General features: G+C 32.7%; 1 protein-coding gene across 1 annotated transcript in view; it reads left to right on the forward strand.

Annotated features, from left to right (window-relative positions):
- The window catches only part of Hcn1 (hyperpolarization activated cyclic nucleotide gated potassium channel 1), a 359,023-nt gene that overhangs the window by 245,629 nt on the left and 88,037 nt on the right, over positions 1-25,357 (forward strand). Inside the window, exon 4 of the mRNA XM_027954427.2 lies at positions 929-1,147. Within this exon, the coding sequence (XP_027810228.2) occupies positions 929-1,147 (219 nt within the window). The remainder of the gene's footprint in view (positions 1-928; positions 1,148-25,357) is intronic.

Below are 25,357 nucleotides of genomic sequence, written 5' to 3' on the forward strand. Positions count from 1 at the left end.
CAGCCCAACATCTATATTTTTCAAAATATTTTAAAAATAACTTTAAATTTTTATGGTGATGTAAGAGTTAATTTGACAAAGGCAGGGATGACTTCTGGGTGTGTGACCAGTTGTCTAGGGCCTCAGTCTCAGAAGGACCCTCTACTTTGATTAATGTTGTTGCTGCCATCTTTCTTGATAATGTTAAATTCTTTGATAATTTTGAGACATCAGAAATTACAACTAATAACTAATCTTGGGAATCAGCTTCCCCTCTGCAAGAATGTTTGCCAAGATGATTTTTACCTTTTAAATTTTATTTTGTTTCATAAAAATTCAACAAGATCATTCATTTTCAACCTAACATTTGAATTCTTATATATACTGCTTTGAGATTGAACATCAAAGAAGTTTCCATTTATAAGAACTACATTTCAAAAATGTTTGTTTTTTATTTAAAAAGATAAAAGGGTTAAATACACCACACATATATCACTTTAGACTTTTAAAATATGAAAAGCATAGTTTTGATGAAAATTCCTACAATTGGGCCTATATGCTTCATGCCCACCTGCTGCATTTTTCAACTTCCAAGTACATTACTAAAGAATGATCAGGTTTTCTCAAGTCCATCATCATTCTTGGTATTGTTATAAGATACTTAAATCATTATCCCCTAAAGAATTTTAGTTTTAAAAACAGTAAAGTAAAAACTCATTAGATGTACATGTATTAAGAGTGGACTAATTCTGTTTCATTGTATTAAGCAACATTTGAAAAACATCAAGTCACTTGATTGGCAGTGAAGAGTGTTTCTGTGAATGTTTGATTATAAAGATTTCCCCCTGTACTTGCTCTTGTGTAATGCCTCTGTGTACAGGTCCCACTCACTTTTCCTTTTACTATTCTAATGGCTTCTTCTGTTTCCTTTTTTTTCCGCATGTTCCAGAATGATTCTTGGGGAAAACAGTATTCATATGCACTCTTCAAAGCTATGAGCCACATGCTATGCATTGGGTATGGAGCCCAAGCCCCAGTCAGCATGTCAGACCTCTGGATCACCATGCTGAGCATGATTGTAGGGGCCACCTGTTACGCCATGTTTGTTGGTCATGCCACGGCATTAATCCAGTCTTTGGATTCTTCAAGGAGGCAGTATCAAGAGAAGGTATTTTGTTTTATCTCTTATAACTTTATCAACTAGTTAGTAAGTTGAATTAATTGTGTTCACACTAACAAATCTATTTCTGGCTATCAAAAATATAATGAGCTAAAATGGTTAAAGTAAGAAAGCACAGTGTTTTGATATTTTGAGGATTCTTCAAGACAATCCCACAGCTTTCATTTATTTTTAGTTTCTATCTTGAATAATAAATTTTTAAAAATCTTATTTTGAATCCACAGAAAAACACGTTTCAAAATGCATGAAGCTGATATACAGTCTTATCATGCTTCGTGTTCTATCATAGTTCAAAAATTTTATATGAAAGGATATCCAGGGAATAGGGGAAGGAAATAGAAGGGGAAGGAGGCAGGACAGGTAAAGGGAGGAACTACAGAATGAAATTGACCAAATTATGCTATGTATATATGTACAAATGAATATAACACAGTGAATTCCAGCATTATGTGAATGTATAAAGTACCATGAAAAATTTTTTTTAAATAAATAAATAGAAGGAAGACCAGTGGAGTAGAGGAAAAGGAACAAGGGGAAGGAGGAGGGGAGGAAAGAGAAAAACACTGGGGATTGAAAGGGAGCTAATTATATTCCATGCATGTATGGTTATGTCAACAAAAACCCCAATATTATGTACAACTATAAAATATAAAAATTTTTGAAAAGTTTTATATACACACACACACACACACACACACTATTATACTATATACCTTTCTGTAGTATAGGTTAGAAAAATGCTAACTGACTGAATGGGGACAGGCAGTCATTGCGCATGCCCCTTTGTATTTCTCTCCATGCTGTAACCATAATTAATGTTACAGTTCATACACTCATTTGAACATATGTTGCCCTTTAGCTAGATAATTCACCACACCCTTCAGTTTTAAAAATGCATGTAAACAGCTGCTGTTGTGCATTCTTATGCACAACGCGTTAATTAAAATGATTGTTGCTCTAAACTTTTCTCAAAAGGGAGAAAAAAAGTAATTTTATGCAATGATTTAGTCACTGCATTTTTAATATGCTTAATTACTTTGGCTGGGACTAAACACTGGTTAGTAGAACACTACTAATACCCTTAACCAAATATTAGTAACTTTCTGACAAGAAAATGAGAATATTTTACACTTGAAGGAAGAACATAAAACACAGGGACTCCATTGCACATGATAGTGTATATGGCATTTGAGCTGCCAAAAGTCATTTCTGAAAATGATGGCTAAAATTGCTCTAGAATACTTTTAGTGAATGATAATAGCTTAATTTTCAAGACAGCATTTCAGTTGCTGTTTTATTTACAGAAGTGCTTGATACTATAATCACACAACAGGAGAAAGGAAACCTAGACATTTTATTTCCCCTGAATGTAATTACACTGCCACCATCTATTACAGTGAAGAAGTTGGTTCTTCATTACTGAGGCAATGAAAAGATTAACCACCAAAATTGTTTTTAGGTTCATTTTTAAATAAAGACTCCAGTTAAACTGTATAGAACAAAGAGCATAGGATGGGACAAGACTTTATACAATGGTGAATTTGAACTAAGGTAATATATTCAAATGAGTTTGGGGTAATTTATAGTGATTTAAGGTAAGGCTACAACATCATATATCTGATGTTTCTCTTACATCTTTGCCTTTTCCATTTTAGTTGCTTTAAATTAAAGTCCTCCTTTCCCATCTAGTTTGTTTGCATCATTGCTTCCTGTTTTCTTAAAAACAAACAAATCTTAATTTTCCAGAACTGTGTTGCTTAGCACTGTTTTGCACATTAAATATGTTGCCATTGTTTTTATGATTTTAGGCTCATGTAAATCAGATATAACCTAGGAATCCTAATTCTTTAATAATGTAGACATTTATATACAAAGATGTTGTGATCTTTGCTGTATTTCAAGTCATCAAATTATGGATCTTACCTGTGTTTGGTTAAAAAAAAAAAATATATATATATATATATATATATATATATATATATATATATATAGAGAGAGAGAGAGAGAGAGAGAGAGAGAGAGATACATAGATATATAAAGAGATACATATATGTATATACTTTTTATATATACATTTATATGTGTGCATACATACATATATATTACAGCTCAAACATTGATTTGATTATAATTTATGCTGCTGGTTTCATGGCTTATCATGTTTGGTATTCTACTATTTTCAGGCAGCTCCATTTTCTTTTCCTTTCATTTAGAGAGTTTATAATGTGAGAAGGTTGGTATTATAGGATGGCTCTGTTGAATGTATGATTGATTTGCACCTTGTTTTGTGATTTGGCTACTTTGAGTTTTTACTAAATTATTATTTTGCCTCCCCCAATGTTCTGTTCTACATTACCAGGAAATTGTATAGTTTCTATAACAGGTCTAATGAAAAAGCTCAACTTCATATTCTAAAGAAAGTGCAATTTTCTCTCCAATATTTCCTTTAATTTGACTTAATGAGATTTTTTTTCTAGGCAAATTAAATCCTCCCCAACCCCATTCATGTATTTGGGGGGCAGAAGCCAGGAGTAACAAAGGAGGCTTTGTCCATGTCCTCTTTTCTTTCTCTATCATAAGCCCATGAGGAGCTGTTGTTGTTCTTCTCACCAGGGTAGAAAACAGAAGGAAAGGGAAAGAAAGAGTTAGTTTTAATATGTCTGGTATATGTGATAAGCTAGTGTCTCTGTGTGGGTCTGCAGATGATTAGTGCTAACATTTCCCTCCTGAGATCCTTTGAACTCTTTAAGTGAAATCTGTTAAGTTTTCCTGCATTTCCTGGATGAGAACTGGAAAATTCTCACAGTTCATCTCCAATCTTTGTCTGCTAGGAGTTTCTTACTCTTCCATGAGGATCTTTCAGATAAAACCCAGGAGGTAAAGCTGGTCCTCCTGTATGGTTCAGATCTGGTCCACAAGGAAGCACAAATGCATCCATGAACCCTTCCCTTAGGCCATCTCTCAGGCTCCCTGCCTCCTACATGAAACCAAGGAGAAGCCTCCATCCAGCCTTCCTTGGTGAGAGTCAGACAACTGTGTCTGCAGACTATTACCATGTTCTCAGATGCAATTCCAGACCCCAGACTTGTGTCTGCCAAATGTGAATCTATTTGAGATTCCCAGTGGTTTTGTTGAGGTGTTCTCTACACCCATATGAGAAAGTAGCCTTCTTAAAAACTTATTGCAGAATTTGGGAAGGGATTCAGAGCAGAGCAACTGTTTTCTCTGAAAAAATCTGAGCACTAGTCCAATCAGGAAACTTCTCACTCTTCCTTTAGATCTTTACATAGTGCTAATGAAGTTAAAGCCTCGAGGAATCTTGGGTCACCCTTTACAATTGTAAAACTATGTGTGAGGAAGGTTTTTCCATGACCAATGTTGTGTCTCAAATTAGTTGCTCAATGAACCTGAAGCAGTCTGTCCCAACTAGTAAATCAATTAAGTCCTTACCTTCTGTCAAAGCCAGTACGACAGGTCATGATAATAAGTATTGTACATATATAAAACTGTTCCCTGATAAAAATAGGTTTAGAAATATTAGTAGACACAATGTTATTAAAATGTGTGTGCCATAAATTTGTGTGCCATAAATATTCAACAAGTTATTTCTTCTCTCTATGCCAAGCCTCCATGTATTTTAAATTATTTATGTTCAAAGGAATTAGCTTTGAGAAATACCTATCTAAAAAACTCTCCACTATGACCATTCCTTTCTTTTTTAACTGACCTTAAGTTATTACCCTCTTTTATAGGTACACCTGCAGTTTTTCTTGCCTTCATGAAGTGAGACTTCTTTTGATCATCTTGTTTCATTATACTACTAGATCTTAATTCATATATTTGAATTGTTTCGTGTGAAGCCTACTATTATTTTTTCTTCTTGTCAACTTTTTTTCCTATCAAATAATTACAGGACCAAGAATTTATGTGTGCATGTTTTCCTCTATAAAGAGCAAGGATTTTAGCACATACACATTATGAATTTAGAGAAAGATTTTCAACTTACTTTGTTATACTGATGCACATGGAAGGTTTTTAATATGGAATTTCAATATGACCAAAGAATCACTTTATTTGCAGAAATTATCAATTCCAAATATCTTAATACACTCATTAGCTTACTGAAACTGGGGAGTAGATTGCATAAGTGCAAAGCAGATAGAGAATAGGTTGTTTAAACAGAATCTGTTTTTTTAATGGTTGAGCCAATCTTCTAAGTGAATTACTATGTGTCAGTTTACCAAAATTAAAATCCTAAAAACTTCAAAAAGGACAAAAGTGATTCCATTTTGTTCATCTTGAAAAAAAGTTTCTATGATGCCCATTAAACACCTTTTGAACTTAAAGATACCTTTGTTAAAGTAGTCTCTCAACCAAGAAACCAATGGGTATATAATCATGTATAAAATATGGTTGAATTGTACAATTTCATGTAATAAAGCTGAAAATATCAGAAAAGCCTGAACAACAAATATGAATGATTTTAGTTAATGATTTATAGGTCCTTATTCTGTCCTGTAAATGAAGATCTACAGTCAGGACTATTGCATAAATTTCTTATTCCATGGAACTTTTTTTTTCCTTTGTAAATCACCCTAGTCTTTCAAATTTGTATAAGTTAGTGATACCCCAGAGATAAAACCTGCTCTCATTTTCAAGCTATTCACATCTCATTTGCAGAATGTGAGCAGATTTCAGTTCATTTAAAATAAAGTAATTATGGTTCTTGGTAGTATGCCCTTCAAGAAGAATTTGAGTAAAGGAGTGCTGGGAAACCAGCTTTTAAACTCTAAAGGATCTCTCAACCAAATCTCTTTTCCAGGCAGCTAAACACAGTTCTCTCAAAAATCCAAGAGACTCCCACTGCCACACCTTTCACACTACCTCCTCACATGTTTTTAAGTCTTTCACTGTCTATGTAATAAATTCTTCTCTCTATTTGGAAGGCTTTATAGTCTCCCCTGATCTTCTCAGCCTATACTTATCAGTGCATTGTGTACACTCTCTTTCTAAAGAAGTACAAACATCAGGATAGGAAGACCTATGCCTCTGCTGTTGCTTATTTCAGCCCCACACATGGAAACACCTGAGGGTGCAACAGCACTAGAGAGGTGGTGAGGAATATGGATGTTCACAGGTGTTATTATACCAATAAGTAGGAGCAGGATTCATGATTTGAAGTTTTCTTAATGATGTCACTTGACTCTCCATAGAAGCATTGGTTGTTTACATGTAGGCAAACATCCTGCCTCAGGCGTTAACAGCAAGTACTTGATTATTTGTTTGTCTATCTGGCTATTTGCCAGGGTCTCAAAATAAAACCATGTTGCTCAGGCTCATCTCTAATTCCTTGGCTCAAGGGATCCTTCTTCCTTCACCTCGAAAGTAGCTGGGACTACAGTCATACACTCCAGTGCCCTGCTATTTGTTTATTTGTATTTTGCTTGAACACACATCATATTTTAGAAATGAATATTTCATTCTGCTTTTCCTTCTAGAACTCTGAGATAGATTACTTACTCCTGGAAGTGAAAGGCACATTATCAAAGTGCCTTTCATGAGGGTTGAAGCAATTTCTTAGTTGCTGGTTGATCAGGTGCATTTTTCTGCTTTAGGACAAATCAGAAGCCCTTGTTTCAGGAAGATGAAGAATTTGTTGCTGCTATTATTAGTTCTAAGTGTTAGAAAAAAAACAAAAACAGAAACAAAAAATATTCACATGACTCAATTTACCGTTGAGCAAAGAGGAACAGTTTAGAATAATGCCTATGATCATTATAGTGTTATTTAATCAAAACATAAAAAAAAATGTTACATCCTCTTTTATAAAACTCTTTTGACTTATATCAGGAAATTAATCAGCTGGGGCTGCTAATTTGGTTTAAAGATTTTATAAGATATATAGTATTTGTTTTCAGAAGAATGGAGGTCTCTGAAATTATAATGATCATGACCTCAGAAAATCTTATCAACCCAGAGCTTAAATAAATAACGTTTTCATACCCTAATTGTCATTGAGATCATTCATAATGGGAAGAGAGAGCTTTGAAATCAGGTGCTTTCAACAAAACAATTTCACTTAGTTTCCTTCATAATTCCTCATAATATTTTTTTTCCTCCCTTTACAAATGAAACTGCTATAAGCAGGATTCCACATGGTTCTCTAATTAGTTTGGAAATTTCCCGTGAGGTCACACCATATACTTGCTTTTTTTGGCCTTAAATGAATGAACTGTATGTTAAGTTCTTAGAACTGCCAAATAGTCTCAGGAAGGTCCTAGAGCTGGAAATCTCTGTGAAATTCTCAGAAAAAAAAAAACAAAACTGCAGTGTGATAATCTTGGGTTAGCTGCATGTAATCACTTGAACTGCTACAAACCAGGCTTCTGGTAGAGAAGTGATATTATAGATACTCATTTGGGAAAATGCATCCACTCTAAGTGCTGTTTTAAAGATTTGAACAAGTCAAGGGAGAAAGCAAGCCTGTTAATTACACTAAAAAGAAAAAAAGAATTTTGCCCTCTGCAAATCATCTATACCACTGATTTCTGACTTTTATATTTTGAAATAACTCACTGGGGGATATGGTGTCCCCTTTTCCTTAGTGAAAGCTTCTTTACTAATACTCTATGTTCCATGTTGAACTCTCCCACCTGTGTATTGTATGTATCCATGGTTTCAGAACCATGAAAAGTGCTAAAGATTTGGCTTCACTAAGCCTTCTTTTGTTCTTTGTGGTTTATAGCACATGATAGCTTTTAATAATGGCTGTAGAGTTCCATTTTGTTTTCTTTTATTGATTGATCTATAGATTTATGTTTTTACAAACTTTGAATGTTCATTTGAAATCACACCCTAATTTTTTTTCTTTAAAGTGTTTGTTTTTGGTGTACTTGTGTTCCTCATGTACCATAAATTGTAAATATACTGTGAAGCACTTTCATAGGACAGATGCTGGTCACTGGGGAGCCACTAACATTATAAGAGTCCCCAGTGTAAAAGATTCACCCTCTCGTCCTGCATCTGACTTGTATTTAGTTGGCCAGATCACTGGGATCCACTGGAAATGGGTTTTGAATTATGCTAAGGAAATCAGCAGGCAGAGGTAATCACCATGGGAGAACTGCCCCAGAAAGAAGCCCTAATTTTGAGAGGATTCCTTGTAGACAGGAATAAAGTATGCAGAGGTGGGAATATTTGGGAAAACTGAATTATTTAATTTGAATGAAGCAAAAACTACCTTTCTGGGGAGAGTGTGAAAGAAGCCTCTGCAATGTATCACCTAAGAAAATTTTAAGTGCTGGAATGCTGAACTTGTACAATAGGAAAAAAATTACATCATAAACAGGAAGTGATATAACACAAATGTATTGTTCAGGAATGTCAGCATTGTAAGTAGATAGAGACAACTCTAATAAATAACTGGAAACAGCACCAATTTTATAAGTAGGATCCAAATAATCTTCAAAGAAAATGTATCAAGTGAGTTGAGTATCACATTTTTATTTTACCTATTAAAACACATTTATTTAATGCTCACTATATACGATGTCTTGTAACAGTTTCATACGGTGAGCAAAAACTCTCATCAAGTTTCTTATGGCATTGTGCATGGGAAGGGAGGTTGAGAACACCCAATAACATGATTCACAGAAAGCGTGACACTATTAGAAAAATGTTTCAAGTGAAATTAAGGGAAAGAAAAAATATGATAAGAAATTTTAAAACTTTGATTTAATTCATATGAGATGCAGTGGGGTGGAAAAAATGTTTTAGAACAGGTCTAGAGGATGATTAGAAGGAAGATATTGAAGTGGGCCAAATGGGCAAAGCACTTGGAGGTAAGAAGAAGCTTTCTACAATTCAAAAACAGGCAGAAGGAAAGTGTGACTGAAGTAGAAAGGCAAAATGAGGCAGGAGAGACCTACAAGAATCAGATTAGGAGGGACCATGTAACCTGAGTTCACCACATTGTATTTTAGCCAGAATACAATGAAAGACTGGGTAAAAATTTAAAATGCAACAGTGGTTAAAATATTTGTGGAATTTCAAAATTTCAATGAAAGCTAGGCATGGAGATACCCCCACCTATAATCCCAGTGGCTTCAGAGGCTGAGGCAGGAGGATCACAAATTCAAAGCCAGCCTTGGCAAAAATTTAGGAAGGCCCTAAACAAATTAGTGAGGCCCTGTCTCAATATAAAAAAGATAAAAAGGGGTGGGGATATGGCCCAGTGATTAAGCAACCCTGGGTTTAATCTATACTACAAAAAATAAAGTAAAATATAAAATTTTAATGAATATCAGTCAACAATGTATATAAATAGATTAAAAGAAAACAAAAATTGCTTAAGATTCCCTGGCGTTATGCAAGTGTTAACTTGCAGAAACCCAACAAAGATTTCAGTCTTAGCAGGTGAAAATATTAAACATACCATCCCAGAAAAATAAATAATACTTATGGAAATCACCAGCATCTATAAGAAGGAGACACAACTGTTTAATGACTTAAGGAACTATGTAGTTTTATAAATAAAATTTGGGAAATGAGAGAAGCCAGGTCAATGGGGTTCCTCTGCTACAGATGGCCATTTATAGATACAGTCTCTTCCAAGTTGTTCCCCCACTAGCCTTTGGAACAGTGCCTTCCAAATTGTACTGTACATCATAATTATCGGAAGAGCTTGGGAAAACAGATTTGTGAGATCTATTCCCAAAATCTGGGAACAGATTAAAAATCTGAGGTGGGGCCCGAGAATTTGCATTTTCAACAAGATCTCATATACCGCTGCCCCTAGTGTACCAATCCCTTAGGGACTTTTTCTTTTCTGCATGTTTGAAGCTGTGCTATGGATGTGAATTAAGAGAAACCTACACAACAATCTACTCACACTCCAATGATGAGAATTTAGACATATTTCTACTCAAGGAGGCTGAGAAATTTAATCTAAGTGAACAGCTCCCTGACTAACTAAAATCTCTAACTAGAGGGAAGAAGCAGAGAAAAGATCTAGGTGGAAAAATAGTGATTTCAGCCAGAGAGATTAAAAATAAAAACGGAGAGGTAGGTAGGAAAATGCTTGGGATTCCCTAGGTAATACATGCACTTTGAATGGGCATGGCGTACTTGAAAAAATACTAGTAGATATAAAATCCAAAATAATTTGTATTGTATTTGATGACAAATGGAGAACCATTGAGTCTCTGAATTAAATAATTTGACTCTCTAAGAAGATAATTGAAGATAGGGAATGGGAAAATACACGAAAGGAGAGGTAGCGGCAGAATAAAATGTAGGCAAGAACTTATGTCTTCCATCCATCCTTCTTTTATTAAGCCTGGAATTTGTTATCTAGAATGCATTATCTACCAGGAGTAATGGAGTACCTTTAAATAAAACATTAGTGGAAGTATTTTCTTTATTAACACAGATATCACTGTTACTAAAAAGTCCATGATTTAAAGAAAATGTATGTATGAAACTCTTTATTTTCCATGAATTTTCTGATCTGAATCACTAACAGATTTTCTCTCCCATTTGCAATGAGAATAATTGGTGTAAAACAAAATAACAATCTGCACATTCATCATAATTAATATGATAATTACTTCGTAGAGTCAGAATTTTTTTTCTATTTGAAAAATATATGAAATAAGAAATTATTTATGTTAAACTAAAGAGATTGAAAATCTGAATTTTAAAAACACTTAAAACTGTTAACACCCAAATGAAGCCATTTAAATCACTTTGATACAAAATATTTCCAAGTTTTTTTTTTTAACTAAAGCTACTACTTAATGGGTACATACGTATATTCAGGTGATAATATAAGATAAAGGACTAGATCTCACATTCATTGCTTAAGCTTTGGCAAGTAAAATTACCTTAGAATATTATATTCATTTTAAAAGATTTTTTGTTATCCTTCTACCTTATTATTATTAAAAATTAATGAACTAAAATTTTTGAAAGTCAGTTAAGCAATTGAGGGAAAAACTCTATGAAAATATCTCATTAGTATATCAATAACAATGGTCTTCAATTTTAGTATTATAATTTTATTAGCTGTCATTTAGAGAGGATTCATCATGTCTATTAAATGATAGAAATAGATTGAATGTTTTCTCCCAATGAGAACATAAAAAGACTGAATCTGATTATAATATCTAATTTCTTTTACTTCACTTAAGTGGTGTGCTGATCATTGGAGCACGGAATCCTTTTTAGTTGTTTACAGAAACATCTTGCATGTTTTGCTTTCCTGAATAACTCTACCCCTGAACAGAATGCAAAAACAGCACAAGCTGCTAAAGATAGATCACAGAGAGGACTGAGAAGGAAAAAAAGAAAGAAAAGTAGATCTACAACAAAAAGAGGGAACCGAAAAATGACATATACAATATTCAACAGCAAAAATTGGTACCATACACAGCAGGATGGTCCAGGTAGTAGATAACTGGTTTCCGTCAAGCTCTGGTAGAAAACTCCTTTCTCTCATCTGTGCTTCTCCAAATTTTGATCAATTTATCTTTTTTTTTTTTTTTTTTTAACTACAATGAACATTTATTTTGTTTTGGTAACAGGCAGATTGCAGAGCTGAGCTGGCCCAGGAATGAGATTTGAAGAGACTGAATCAAAGAATGCATGTACACAGTACAAATGCAACCTTTCTTTTATAAATTTACTATTTTTATTCATTTATTTTATTGGTTCTTTTTAGTTATACCTGGCAGTAGAATTCATTCTGATATAATTATACAAGCACAGAATGTATCTTATTCTAATTAGCACCCCATTCCTATGGATGTACACTATGGTGGGATTCACTATGCTGTATTCACATAAGTACACAGAAAAAATATTTTCAGTTCATTCCACTGTCTTTACTTTTCCTATGCCCCCACCCTTCCCTTAATTCCCCTTTATTTAATCTACTGAATATCAATTATTCCCTTCTCTCCTTATGGTTGGTTAGCTTCCATGTATCAGTGAAAATATTTGACCTTTGGCTTTTGGGAATAAATTTATTTCACTTAGCATGTTAGTCTCCAGATCCATACATTTACTTGAAAATTTCATAAAGTCACTCTTTTCAGGGCTGAGTAATATTCCATTGTGTATATATACCACATTTTCTTTATCCATTCATCTGTTGAAGGGCACCTAGATTGTTTCCATGACTTAGCTATTGTGATGTGACCTTTCTTAAACAGCCCTATGGTGCTCAAGCAGAAGGCGATCATTTTGCAAACATTTTATTTTTAATTGCATTCTCTATTTAATTTCTACACATTTTCCTCATTTTTAGAGGATTTAAAAGCTAGTAGTATGTTTTATAACCATTGAAACACTGTTAAGTAGGTGATTGTTTAAAATATCAGGGATATTTACAATCTACGCCAGATTTGAGAAAAATATAAATTAGATTTCATTGTACTGAAATATGTTAAAATGTTTTTAAGTGGTGAAAGGGTAAAAACCTTAATTGCCTGGAAGTTTTCCTAATGGAAACATTTAATTGCCTGAGTGATTGACTCATTCTTTCCAGATTCCTGGCAATAATGTGATAGATCCCCAGTCAGGCAAGCCCCAGGAAATGATAAGTTGAAGAAATTTCAATATTAAAAAAATTGAATTTACAGGTCAATTCTTTTTCTTAAAATAATTTACATGACTAGTTTCTGAACTTCAAAAAATAATAAATTATTCTTTATTCAATTACAGTGATAATCTCTTCTATTAGCGATCTGAAAAATCTATCATTAGGTATAGTAGATCTTTATATTTTTTATTAAAGTATTACAAGATAGCATTTATTTTTTAACCCAGTTTTAGATATTAACTGGAATTTCAATTCACAATATAATAAAGAATGCAAACAAAAATAATTGTATGATGAATATGAATGTGCATGGAACTCACCAAAATTGTAACATACCTAGATTTTAATTTAATTATCATCCAGATAATTAATGCTACTTAGAAGTGATGCAAATAATTTTGTAGTTTAAAGCTACCAGATTAAATTTTGATGCCTCTGGTATTGGAAAGTAAATTTTCATTTTAAGCATTCTTATTATGATTTTATTCTCAATTCATATTTTAGAGATTAAAAATTTCTGAGGTATAGAGAGATTAAATTATATCCCACATAACTAGCAGGGTGGTTAATAATATAAAACAGCTTTCTCATTTTCCAATCCAATGTGTTTTGGAGAAATGCAGAGGTAATAGACAAATTAAAATTTTTAGAAGTACTTTGCAAATCAGAATTTACATTTCTCTTATAACCTTGGAAAATAGACCATAGCATCTTAACTTTGAAAATTATTATTTTAAGATTTTTACATTTGTATAAACAATGTTATTTGAAAAATATCAAACATTTCAGGAGTAGGATAATTAAATTCTTCCCTGGTTGTTCACCTGTGTATATTAATCTAGGCACTAAGAGGGAAGTGCATTCAAATACAAACAACTTGTCACTTCAAGTGTTGTATTTTGCCCCCGGTGTTTGGGTGTATAAGCAATGAATTTTCACTCTAGAAAATTAATTTTTGTGAGTTTCATTGACTTAAAATGATATGTCAAAGATTTCATATTGTTCCAAAGTTTTTGTTTGAGTGCATTGGATGTGACACTGGCATCATTCAGATGTACCTGAGGGTTCTTAATATCCAATTACATTCATCCATCAGATTTGTACACAGAACTTTGATGTACTGGAAGGGAAATGTACTTGGCCTTGTAAGCAGCTTAACAAAATACCTAGTTCTACACAGAGGTCCAAAAGGAAACATGAGAACATAATGTGGCTATTGAGCTTTTATCATCATAATTCCCCTAGCAAACTCTTAGAGGAGTTATTTATTTTTTTACTTAGCAGGTAGAAAAACGGTAAAATTGGTATAAAATTTATTCAAGATATAGAGTATTTCACTGTTTAAGAATTTAAATGCATACAATCAATTTCATGGATTTTTTATAGCAATTTTTCTTTTTTTTTTTTTCATGGAACAGAAGCTTGTGGAAAGAACTACTTTGTTTTACAAAAGAAACGGGGATTACTTATTCTTTAATATTTTACTATTAAAATGTTTCTGAAAAATGTTAAATATTTCCAACATGTCTTAGAAATAACTTGAGTTATTTTAAGTGTTAGAAAGTGGGTAGTTTTCATATTTTATCATGGAATTGTATGTATTGAAGATTTTTAAGTTATGTATTTATATTTTAAAATACATTGTTAATTATTTAGGGAGGATTAGCACCAAAAGTTACATATAACAAGATGTGGTGATAGTAAAATGTATCAAAGAAATCATGAAATAGTGATCTGTACCAAATTATCAGAATATTTGAATGATACAACTGTTGCATTGAAAATAATGCTTAATATAATTGTCCATGTGAATTGGTTGTTACATCAAAAGTGGAGTTTTCAGCATCAGGCTGAATTGGATTTGAATTCCACCTCTTCTCCTTAACTAAGTGACCAAAACACATCAAATAATCTCTTTGACAATCTTTTTCTTCATTCCCAGCAAGGGAGTGAATTATTTTTAGCCAATAGACTTTACAAACTAAGTATGATGACTTAAAAAAAATCCTGCATAGTTTTTTTTTTTCTTTGATCCTTTTCAAATGTCTGATGACCATTTTTTTTTGTAATATATAATTCCCATATATAGAGGATATAATTGAAAATAGAATTTTTTCTTGGCTCCATTGTTTCCATAAGGGTGTTGGGGGAACTCAAGAATAGACAGTGTTTGCAGAAGTTTATAATACAAGTTTCTACTTTTTCTGAGAATTTCTCAGAGTTTTCAAGAAAATATTAAAATATTTTCAAAAGTATCAGGTTTTACAGGGCATACTCCTTATTTAATACTTTATTAATAGTCTATGTTCCTCATTTCTGTACCTGCTAGTCTTATAATTATTATTCAGATTCTTATAAAAAATTTTTAGAGAAATTGTGTAAAAAATCTAGCTTTTTTCCCTTGAAAGGAGCTTTGTGCAATATCATAACTACTCTCCTCTGAAGAAAAAGTCTGTATGATTCAGTGTAGCTGAAGATAGCTGCTAATAATCATTGTACTCACAGAACACTTATCTTGTCTGAGACATTTTCTCTGGAAAAGGAAATAACATTTAATATTTTTTTCTAGTTTTACATAAAGTAAAGGAATTAACCTCACTTTGAACAAGCAACAGGATGTCCTAATCTCTTGGCTGCAGGCAATTTCCTGTTTTTGAAGTAATAGAAAAATTTCCTTATAATCCTTGCCACTGCGTTAGCTTCCCTTCATTGTAACTAAATACCTGAGATAATTAACTTAAAAAGAGGCAAGGGTTACTTGTCTCATGAGTTTAGAGTTCCAGTCCATGATCAGTCAGACCCATTGTGTTTAAGAATGTGGTGAGGTGGCACATCATTGTGGGTGAATGTGGTGGAGCAAAACTGCTCACCTCAAGGCCAGGAAGGGAACCAGGAGGGGGATCAGCATCCCACTAACCATTTCAATGGCATGTCCTCAATAACCTAGCAACCTTTCCCTAAGCCCCACTTCATTAAGATTCCAACCACTCCCAATTCAAGCCATGTGTTAAAGCACTTGGGGAACAGAAGTCACTGTAAACCCAGTAGCTCAGGAGGCTGTGATAGGAGGATCACTAGTTCAAAAGCCAGCCTCAGCAAAAGTGAAGCACTGAACAACTCAGTGAGAGCCTGTCTCTAAATAAAAAATACAAAATAGGGCTGGGGATGTCAATGTGACTCAGAGGTTGAGTGACCCTGAGTTCAATCCGTGGTACCAAAAAGAACAAAAAAAAAAAAAAAATGGGGATTGAGGACACATTCAGTATCCAAATAATAGCAGCCACCATAATATACTACTACTGAATGTATAGTGTATAAAATGGAGATACAAGTCTAACAGGAGGATAACATGGGCAGGGAATTAGTGGGTTTTTCATCTGGTATCAGGGCCCTGAAACTTTATGATCTTTAGTTTTTCCTAAGATTTGTGTGAGTGTTAAGACATTTGCAACAGTAAATTTGTCATTTTTACTACAATTTTTCTGATTAAAAAAGTACCTACTACAAAAATATTTAACAACCAGTAACTTGGCTATATGGAATAGTGTGTCCCCATAACTTAACCACCTATATAGCCTAAGCGCTTCCAGAATGTATACTCAGCATAAGTAGATATCCATAGAAATATGAGCAGATCCATCCTCTTCCAATTTGTTCTTCAAGTTCTTAATTTTTTACTATCTTCTATATCTTAGAGAGAGAAAGAGAGAGAGAGAGAGAGAGAGAGAGAGAGAGAGAGAGAGAGAGAGAGAGAGAGAGAGAGAAATATTTTTCTTTTACTAAGATATGCAACTATCACCATTATCAATTTCCAGGACCTTTTCACCATCTCAAAGAGAAGGCTCTATATCCATTAAACAATAACTAACCTATTTCCTATTGTTTTTTGTCACTAACTTTTAGATGCAGTCATATTTCTGCTACCAAGTAGAAGTTCAATAAATTAGCAGATACATCAATATAAAATGGAATCTGAAATTGTGTTCTTCAGTGTTACTCAAACCCCTTATTACACTTTCCATGGAGATGTTTTTTAGTCAAAACATTCTTCATAAATCTGATATGTACATATCTTTGTTGGATAACAACTTGTACTTATATCCTTTCCTTGAGAATGTATATAAAAGTACAGGGAGTTTCTTAAGACATTATTAATGAGAACCGAGAGATACGTCATTGCTTTAGATTGGCTTATTATGGAAACAAAAGGTATTTTTTAAAATAATGACATGCAGGCTTTATCCAGGCCCTTCCCTTTCATTTCCTTTACGTGGCTTCACATATTAAAAAAGAAAACTCACTAAACATAATTTTAACATTAAGAGAAAACTTCTAAGATATACAGTTCAGGGACTATATAAAGTTAAAACTGTCATAAATGACATTTCATATTAAAGGGAAGACATCATAAAATTGAACATGAGAAAATAGAAACCAATGCCTGTGTCCCAACATTGTAAAAATAAGCAGTGAGTGGATGGATGCCTGCATAGATGAATGGCCAGCTGTCATGCAGAGACCTTCACTAGGGAGAAGTGTCCTTCAGCTCTTAACCAGAGCTCAAGAACATGCTCTCCTCTTGGCTAGCTCTGACCTTGTCTTCACTTTCAGTTGGAGGACACACTGCTGTTCCAGAGGGGACAATTCTCCCTTCCTAGGTGCATTTTCCGAATGCCTCTTTGTGGAGAGTTGTGAAGAAAATTGGTGCTCTCATTTATTCTTTATGATACTTAGCAGAAACATGGAACTCTGACCCAAGAATTGGTAAGAACTGAAGAATAATAAAATATATTAAAGAGTAGGATGGCTGTGGAGATAATAAAAAAGGCTGCTGATTAGGAATACAGAGACCTGGTTTGTTCCTGACATTTGCTAATTAGATGTAAAACTGGTGAAAATAAATTTGCCACTCTGGGCTTTTTTTTTTTTTTTTCCCTCATCTGTGAAATGAGAGGATTGGAAACAATTATTTCTGTGATGCCCTCCAGCTCTGAATGTCTCTTTTTATACTAACTATATGTTAATCTCCCCTTGGATAATCCAAAAGGCACTCTAAATGTCTTTTGGGTCATCTTTATGCACATAATTCATTACTGTATAGTGCAGGGTAAGGAGATCCCCTTTGTGAAAATTATCTCACTGCTTTTATTCTATATAAATGACTTCCAGAGCTTATGCTAACAATTATTTCTAAAATTAAATGTCCTCTTTCTATATGACCCTCTGGGGAGACCTTCTTCCACTAGTTTTGGTTTCAGAACCACAAGCTGGTTTGTTATGGCAAGACACATTTACTTTAACACCCAGTCACATAATTTCAAGTATGTCAGTCACTAACCACAAATAATTAGACTGAAACGCCCCTAGTCTTGGGGACATTGTGTCCACATGTAGGTACAAGGAGTGGTTGCTTTTTTTCCCCCTCTATACCATTTTTACAGTTTTATCAAAAAAAAAAAAAATCTTTGACTTTGTGTGAGGTTAGCTTAAGCACATTGTCTCATAAGTGAAGTTGCAAAGATTTGGTTGTATGTGATTGCAAAAGAGACCCCTCAGTTTTTGTAAAGTAATAATCAAAAATAGATCAGAACAAAAATATGGAACAAAGGAACCCAAGTGGCAGGAGGCCAGGAAATATTGATCAAGAAGCTAATGCTCCACACCTGTTAGCAGAGGAGGGAAAGAGAGACAAAGCACAAGTACTCAGATAATGCAACCCTCGAATATCAGATAACTGAGCAGTAACTACTGCACTATATATATATTGTACAGAAAGTGTTCATGATCAGCACAAATAATCAAGAACAATTTAGATTACATTCAGTATGAAGGAAAAGGTTAATAGTGATTAAGAATCACAGAGTTTTAAAGCTTCCAAAAATGTTTGCTCTGGTGTACAGAGATCTCAAAATTAGAATCTCTGGGGACACAAATGAATGTTTTAATTTCTCTTTTCATTGGAAAATTTAATATACTTATAAATACTTCAGTTTCTTATGCTTTCATATTTCAACTTTCGTGGCCATATTTCACAAGCATGTATATTTATGCCAGTGCCCTGAATTGTTTCTAATTAAGGTAGTCATAATTTAGGAAATTAACACTAATTTAGCACTGCTCTATGCTATGGTATATTTTATACTTAATTTTGATCTCTGTTATTTCTATTATACCATTTTATGAGGTGAAAAAACTGAAGATCAAAAGAGTCAAGTTACAAGTTCAAGGATTGTAATATAAAAGGAAGAGCTGTGTGTGGATTCATATCTCGGTATCCCCAGGGCCAGATTTATAATAATAACAGTGAGATAAGAGGATAGCAAAAAATCTTTTTAAATGAATAGAATATGCTGCCTCGCCACCAAAACACCCTAAAGGAGACATATATTTTGGCACTATTCTCATTCCATGGAAGCACATTTCTTCCTCACATTTTGGAAGACAAGTTCAGAAGTCATTTGTTAAATTAATTCAATTTTTATTGCTAATAATTAATAAATACACAAAATTTCAACTGTTCATGAACAGAAGATGGAAATTAGGTAAATGAGAAAATGCATAATTCCCCAGAAATCTTTGTGCCTTTGTGTGATCTCTTATGTCTTTTTTCCACTGATGATTGGTTTTCACCATTTTCCTTGATATATGATTGTCTTTTTTACTTGAGCAACTTCAGAAGGAGCACATTTAGTTTGAAACATTTTAATGTTAATGATTATTAAGCCTTCTATGAACTTGACAGCTGTCTCTCTGTATCTCTTGTCCTTGCTTCTGCCTGGTACAATGGAAATTACTAAGTTAAACCCTATCCTTCAATTTTCTTCTGGTCCAGGACAACAATCCAGGATTTCTCAGCAAGTCTTCATATTCCATGTTTTCTCATAGGCCTAACTCTCAAGTCCATTTTTTCTTATTCTTGTCCAGTGGCTTTCAACCTGGGCAGAATGTTGGAATCACCTGGAAACTTTTAAGAAAAAATAATGTCAGAAAATAGCAACAGATAATCATTGGCTTCATTATCAATATTCAGTACATAATTCCCAGATCGATGGACAGTTTTGTATGTGTGAAGAACATGATCCAGAATATCAGGGGCATGGTGAAATTGCCCTGTGGACTTAAGCATGCTATTTCCTGCTCACACTGTCAATATCAGCATCTTTATGAAAATATGAACATAATCATGTTTGCCAATGCCTGACTTTTGAAGCAGTTGGAAAAACCAAATGTTCTCTATAAACTTTAAATCATCCTGTTTGTGTTTATTACTATTATCAAGATCTATTAATTTTTAAAAATTTTATTCCTTTCCAAAATTCTCATTATCCACATCTCTGCCCACCCAGTAAATTCTCTACAGTTTTCTAGCTTTCTTTTCTAGCCTTAAGCTATTTTTCTTCTCTTCATTAAATATCTCAGTGAATATAAGTTAGCCATAAAATACTAAAAATATGTATATGTGTAGAAAGTCAATAAAAAGAACAAAAAAGTTGAATTCAAGTTATTATATGCCCCATTTGGCTCAGTCATTACTATATTTCTCTATTTCTTTAAGAGTGTGTGTACATAAAACAGTGTTTATCTTCATCATATTTTATGTTTTGTTCAGCTACAGCACCATTCTGCAACAAGAGGAATTTTTTTCTAGGCTTTGTCATGTCACTAATAAGCTCCATACCACTCTGAAATTTACAGAAAGTAATTAGAAAAGAATAAAAAGGCATACAAATGTAATGTATAATGAATACTAGTTGACTTTAGGGGAAAGTAAATTATAATGATAAAAACTTAGAGCAAGAAATATATATGTAGATTCTACTTTTGATAAATTTGTTTTATATTTCATTTATTTATAAACTCTTAGTTATCTCTTCTTTGTTCATAAACTAGATGTTAGAATTTACAAGAACTGTTATAGAAAGTGCGTATGTACTATTTTCTAATATGACCTCATATGTACTCAATGTTTGCAGAGACATTCAAATATCTTTTTCATTATAAAAAATGAAAGTCCTAGGACATTATTTTTAAGGTGGGATAATTGAAAATCATGGATTTTGACTATCTCTTTTTATATGATAATATTAGAGATAATTGTTCTTAATCAAAATTGTGAAGAGTTGGTTATTTCATATAAAGCTTTGTATATTTGAAGAACAAAAATAGTCTCTAGGTTTTTTTATTGCACTATTTAAACATGCTCCATTAATAGAGAAGTAAGGTACTCCATTAATATTGAAGTTTTTAAAATAGTATTTAATAGTATTTAATGTATAGTGTTTTATAGTATAGTATAAATCATAACATTTTTGTTCTTGCACCCCAGAAATGAACTGCTAATCTTTTTAATTCAAGCAATAAAAACACAGTTTAGTCAGACATCTATTCCTTTAGCACAATATATTTTATTGCTTTCATTGTTATTATTGTTATAAACATGAAAACTGATTGAGTTTTCAGCTTTAGCTATAATTAAATATTATATATGCTCATGATCTAGAATAATCAATTAGGTCAATGATTTTCACATTTCTTTATCATTTACACTCAAATTGTAAAGAAATATAAATGCCTGCACTAGGATGTTTTGGGGTCAAAACTAATGTCATCTGTCTAAATTTGGAAATGTTTTTGAAAATTTAATTTTATGGTATATTCCTCATTTTATCTTTCTAAGTATTATGAGTTTAAATTTCTTACACTCGAGGAAAACTGATGATGCAGGAACCTATAAGATATTACTTCCTTCTCTGCTACTCTTGCCCTCCCTGCTTGTGCTTCCAGGCTGCACAATCAGACGGGAGCTGATTGAGCAAGACAGTGGTAAAAGAAGGGGCAGTGGAAGGCAGGAGTCCAGCTTTTCTGTTAAAACTGAGGTCCTTAGAAGGTTCAAAACAGAGTGTTGTGGTCAGACTTACATTTTAGAAGATGATGCTGGGTACTGAGTTGAGAATAAATTATGAGCTGTCAAAAGCAGAAGCAGAGAGACCAGCTAGAAATGATTGTAATAATCTACATAAAAAGATGGTGATTAATTTGACCAAGTTTGAAGTCAGAGATATGAATAAATTGAGATAGATGCTTGGGGAGACAGAAATGTTTAATCTGATTCAAACATTACACAATGCGTACGCATATTGAAATAGCTCATAGTACCCTGTTGTTTGCAAGTTTGTGTTTTCTATGGAGTAGTTAAACCATTATTGTGCACAATGTTTGTTTTTATGTAACAGTTAAAAAATAAATTAAATTAATAGGTGACTGTAGTTTAAAAGTAGATCCAGCCAGGTGCAAGTGACTCATGCCTGTAATTCCAACAAATAGGGAGGCTGAGGTAGGAGAATCAGAAGTTCGTAGTCAGTCTCAGCAACTTTGCAAGGCCCCAACCAACTCAGTGAGATGCTGAAAACAAAAAACCAAGAGTATATCAATAACTATTCAATTACTCATCAATAAAAAAGAAAAAATATTTACCCACATATGAAACACATAAACATATCTTGAAAGAATCATGCTTACAGGAGAAAAAAAAGCCATATGCACAACATTAAATACTGTGTTACTATATTTATGTGGAACTCTAGAATAGAAAAACCAAGACTGACAGAAAACAGAACAGTGGTTTCCTGGGACCAGGAGTAAAACTTGGTAATGACTTCCTGTGGAAATGTTCACTTCAAAAAGGGTGTGGACTTTTATATAGAAATTGCACTTACAGAAGTCTATAAAGAAAAAAAAGCAAATTCAATAGTATTTGCTGATAGAAGTGTGTATGAGAGAAAGAAACATGGCAATACAACATCTGCAATGTTTCTGGTGTCAGCTACTAATAGAAAGTCATCATTATCTGATATGCAGAAAACCATGGTAAAATGGATTTTGGTGATCAATTTTGGCATTGGATGTGGTACTGTGAGACTCTTACTAAAACCAATTATTCTGTATAATTACTATTTACTAATAAAAATGACAAAACAATAGCAAAAACTGTCAAGTCAAGTTTTTTTAGATCCTGCAAATTAAGCAAAAGTTTGCAAAAATCAAGTGGAGTTGGTAATTAGGCAGTTGGATATATGAGTCTTGGTTGAATGGTAAAGTCTAGACTAAAGATAATCTTTTAGTATTTATCAGAATACACATAGGAATAAAAGTCAGAAAACTAGAAAAGAAATGTATACCTACAAATGTATACTTCTAAAATTCTCCTATCATGTATCATTTATCCAAATGTCTATAAACTATTCCATCCCTTCCACCAACTTAACTGTAATGGTGTATTATTTTTTCCTATCATTTTTGTATCATCTTGCTAAACACTTGGCCAGAAATATGCTCATTTACAGTGACTATGGATTGAATGTGTCTCCTTGAGATCATTCAGCATGGAGAAGATTTTTTTTAAAGTAGATCAAACAAGTATCATTAACAGTTGATTTTCAGAAATCATTTCTAGATTGGGACCATATAATACTTAAAAATTGAAATAGAATCTTTTCTTGTTATAAAAGTTTAACAAAACAATCTTGTTGATTTTTAACAGTGTGAAACTTATCCCTTTTATGGTTGAGTGGAACAGGTCTGGAGATCCCGTTGAAATACTGTTATCTATCTTTGGTCCTAATAGTTTGAGTAAGCAGCTACTTTCAACTATTAAGATGTTTACCTGGCAAACTTATTTGGTTTTTCCCTGATGAATGGTGCTAATGTTAATATGTCACTTTTAACTTTATACTAGTTAGACTGGAAGTTCTTTGCCTTTCTTCTCTACTCCAGGAAGTATATTCTGGAACCTAGTATGATATGGCTTTTTTAAAAATGAAAAATCAGTCCAATTTTAGACTTAAATCAATAAGTGACTGTTAGTTTCACACTGTCTCAGCTGTAAAAGTTTAGATCCTTTTTCATTCATGAGTTCTGTGAGTGATTTTCTCAAAATGTCCCCTTTCTCTTGGTAACTTTGTACATAAAAGTTTCAATGCTGTGCTGATTTGCCATCAAATTCAAAGCAATGTTAATATGTACTAATAAAATACAGTTAAAACTACTATCATTCAATCTGTCTTACATACATAAACATGTATTCAGAAGGCCAAATTTCCATATGTTGATATGCAAATGTCCAAAATCTATGTGTGTGTATCTATTTTGAAATCAATCACTAGTATTCTCTAATATGGATCTTATTTAAGACTCATTTTGAACTTAGATTGAAAGAGTATGCTTTTCTTTCCCTTCTGTAGGGTTATACTTAGCATAGTCTTCTAATAATACCTTGGTACTCTTTGGCAGGTAGCTACCAACGATTCTTATAGTACTTATTATAATGTACTTATTATAATGTACCCTATTGCATTAATACAGGAATATAAATTGTTTCATGGCAAGACTGACAAATGATCAATACTCTAATGTGAAGCACAGATTGTGACTAATTGTGTTAGTACATGGGTATGCTACTCCATTGCTTCCTAATTCCACATTATGTCAAACTTGATAAGTCATTTAAATATTATTTTATATTATGTACAAAAGAAAATTGTAATGTTAACTTGCACAGAAGGAATACCTTCATTAGAATTTTTGTTTTTGATAAACTAATTAATTAACCTAAAGAAGGGTAAAAGCTAAGCAGTGACAAAGCTTTTTCTTTTTTCATCAAGCATTTCTTCTTCATGGTAATTTTCTGATGGGTCATTAATTCATTCTCTTCTTTTAATTATTTTCCAAATGATATTTACTCTTAGCAATCAATTGTGTATATCCTCAGATATTTAGTTGATTTAAATTTGAAAACTCATGAACAATGAAATAGAAACAGTCATATTAAAAACAATCTAGAGAGACTTACTAATGGAAACCAAGCTAATAGTAATGCAAAAAAAAAAAAATATTTTGACCAAAATTACTGAAGAAGAATGAATTATATTAAACAATACCCTGTTCAAGCTTCTAATCTACTTAGTGCACACATATACAGGGATTATGTAATTTATAGTCCATTATTAAAAGTTTAAAAAATTGGGGTTATAAAAAGATGATACTGAAAACACATTGTGTTTTAAATTTCTATTTCAGTGTGAATATATATTAACAATGGAGATTCAACATGACTTTTCTTTAAAGAATTAATTCATAGATATATGCCCATTAAAAAGCACACACACAAATATACATATTCATACACAAAGGAGTTAATAAGAAAATAATCAGTGTACCCAAATTTTAAAAATGGTTATACCATTTTAATCATACTTAATTTGCCCAAATTATTACTCTAAAAGTAATAATCATGTGGACAGTGAGGTAATAAGTATAAATGAATCTTTAAAAGTATTTTTTGAGAAAGGGAAGAAAAATGGGTGATATGTAGTAGTCATTTTTGAAGACATGAATATCATCCATTGCATAAAAATACAAACAGAGTGAAACTGTATTACCTGGGTCAAATACTGGCTTCAGCATTAACTAATTGTGCGACTTTGCACAAGTTATTTAAATTTTTGTGTCTCAGTTTCATTATCTATAAAGTATTGATAATTTTAACAATCTCCTAAAGCAGTTATAATGATAAAATGAGTAAATATGAGTATTTAGCT

Source organism: Marmota flaviventris, chromosome 5 (assembly GCF_047511675.1).
Source record: "Marmota flaviventris isolate mMarFla1 chromosome 5, mMarFla1.hap1, whole genome shotgun sequence".
NCBI classification, from domain to species: domain Eukaryota; kingdom Metazoa; phylum Chordata; class Mammalia; order Rodentia; family Sciuridae; genus Marmota; species Marmota flaviventris.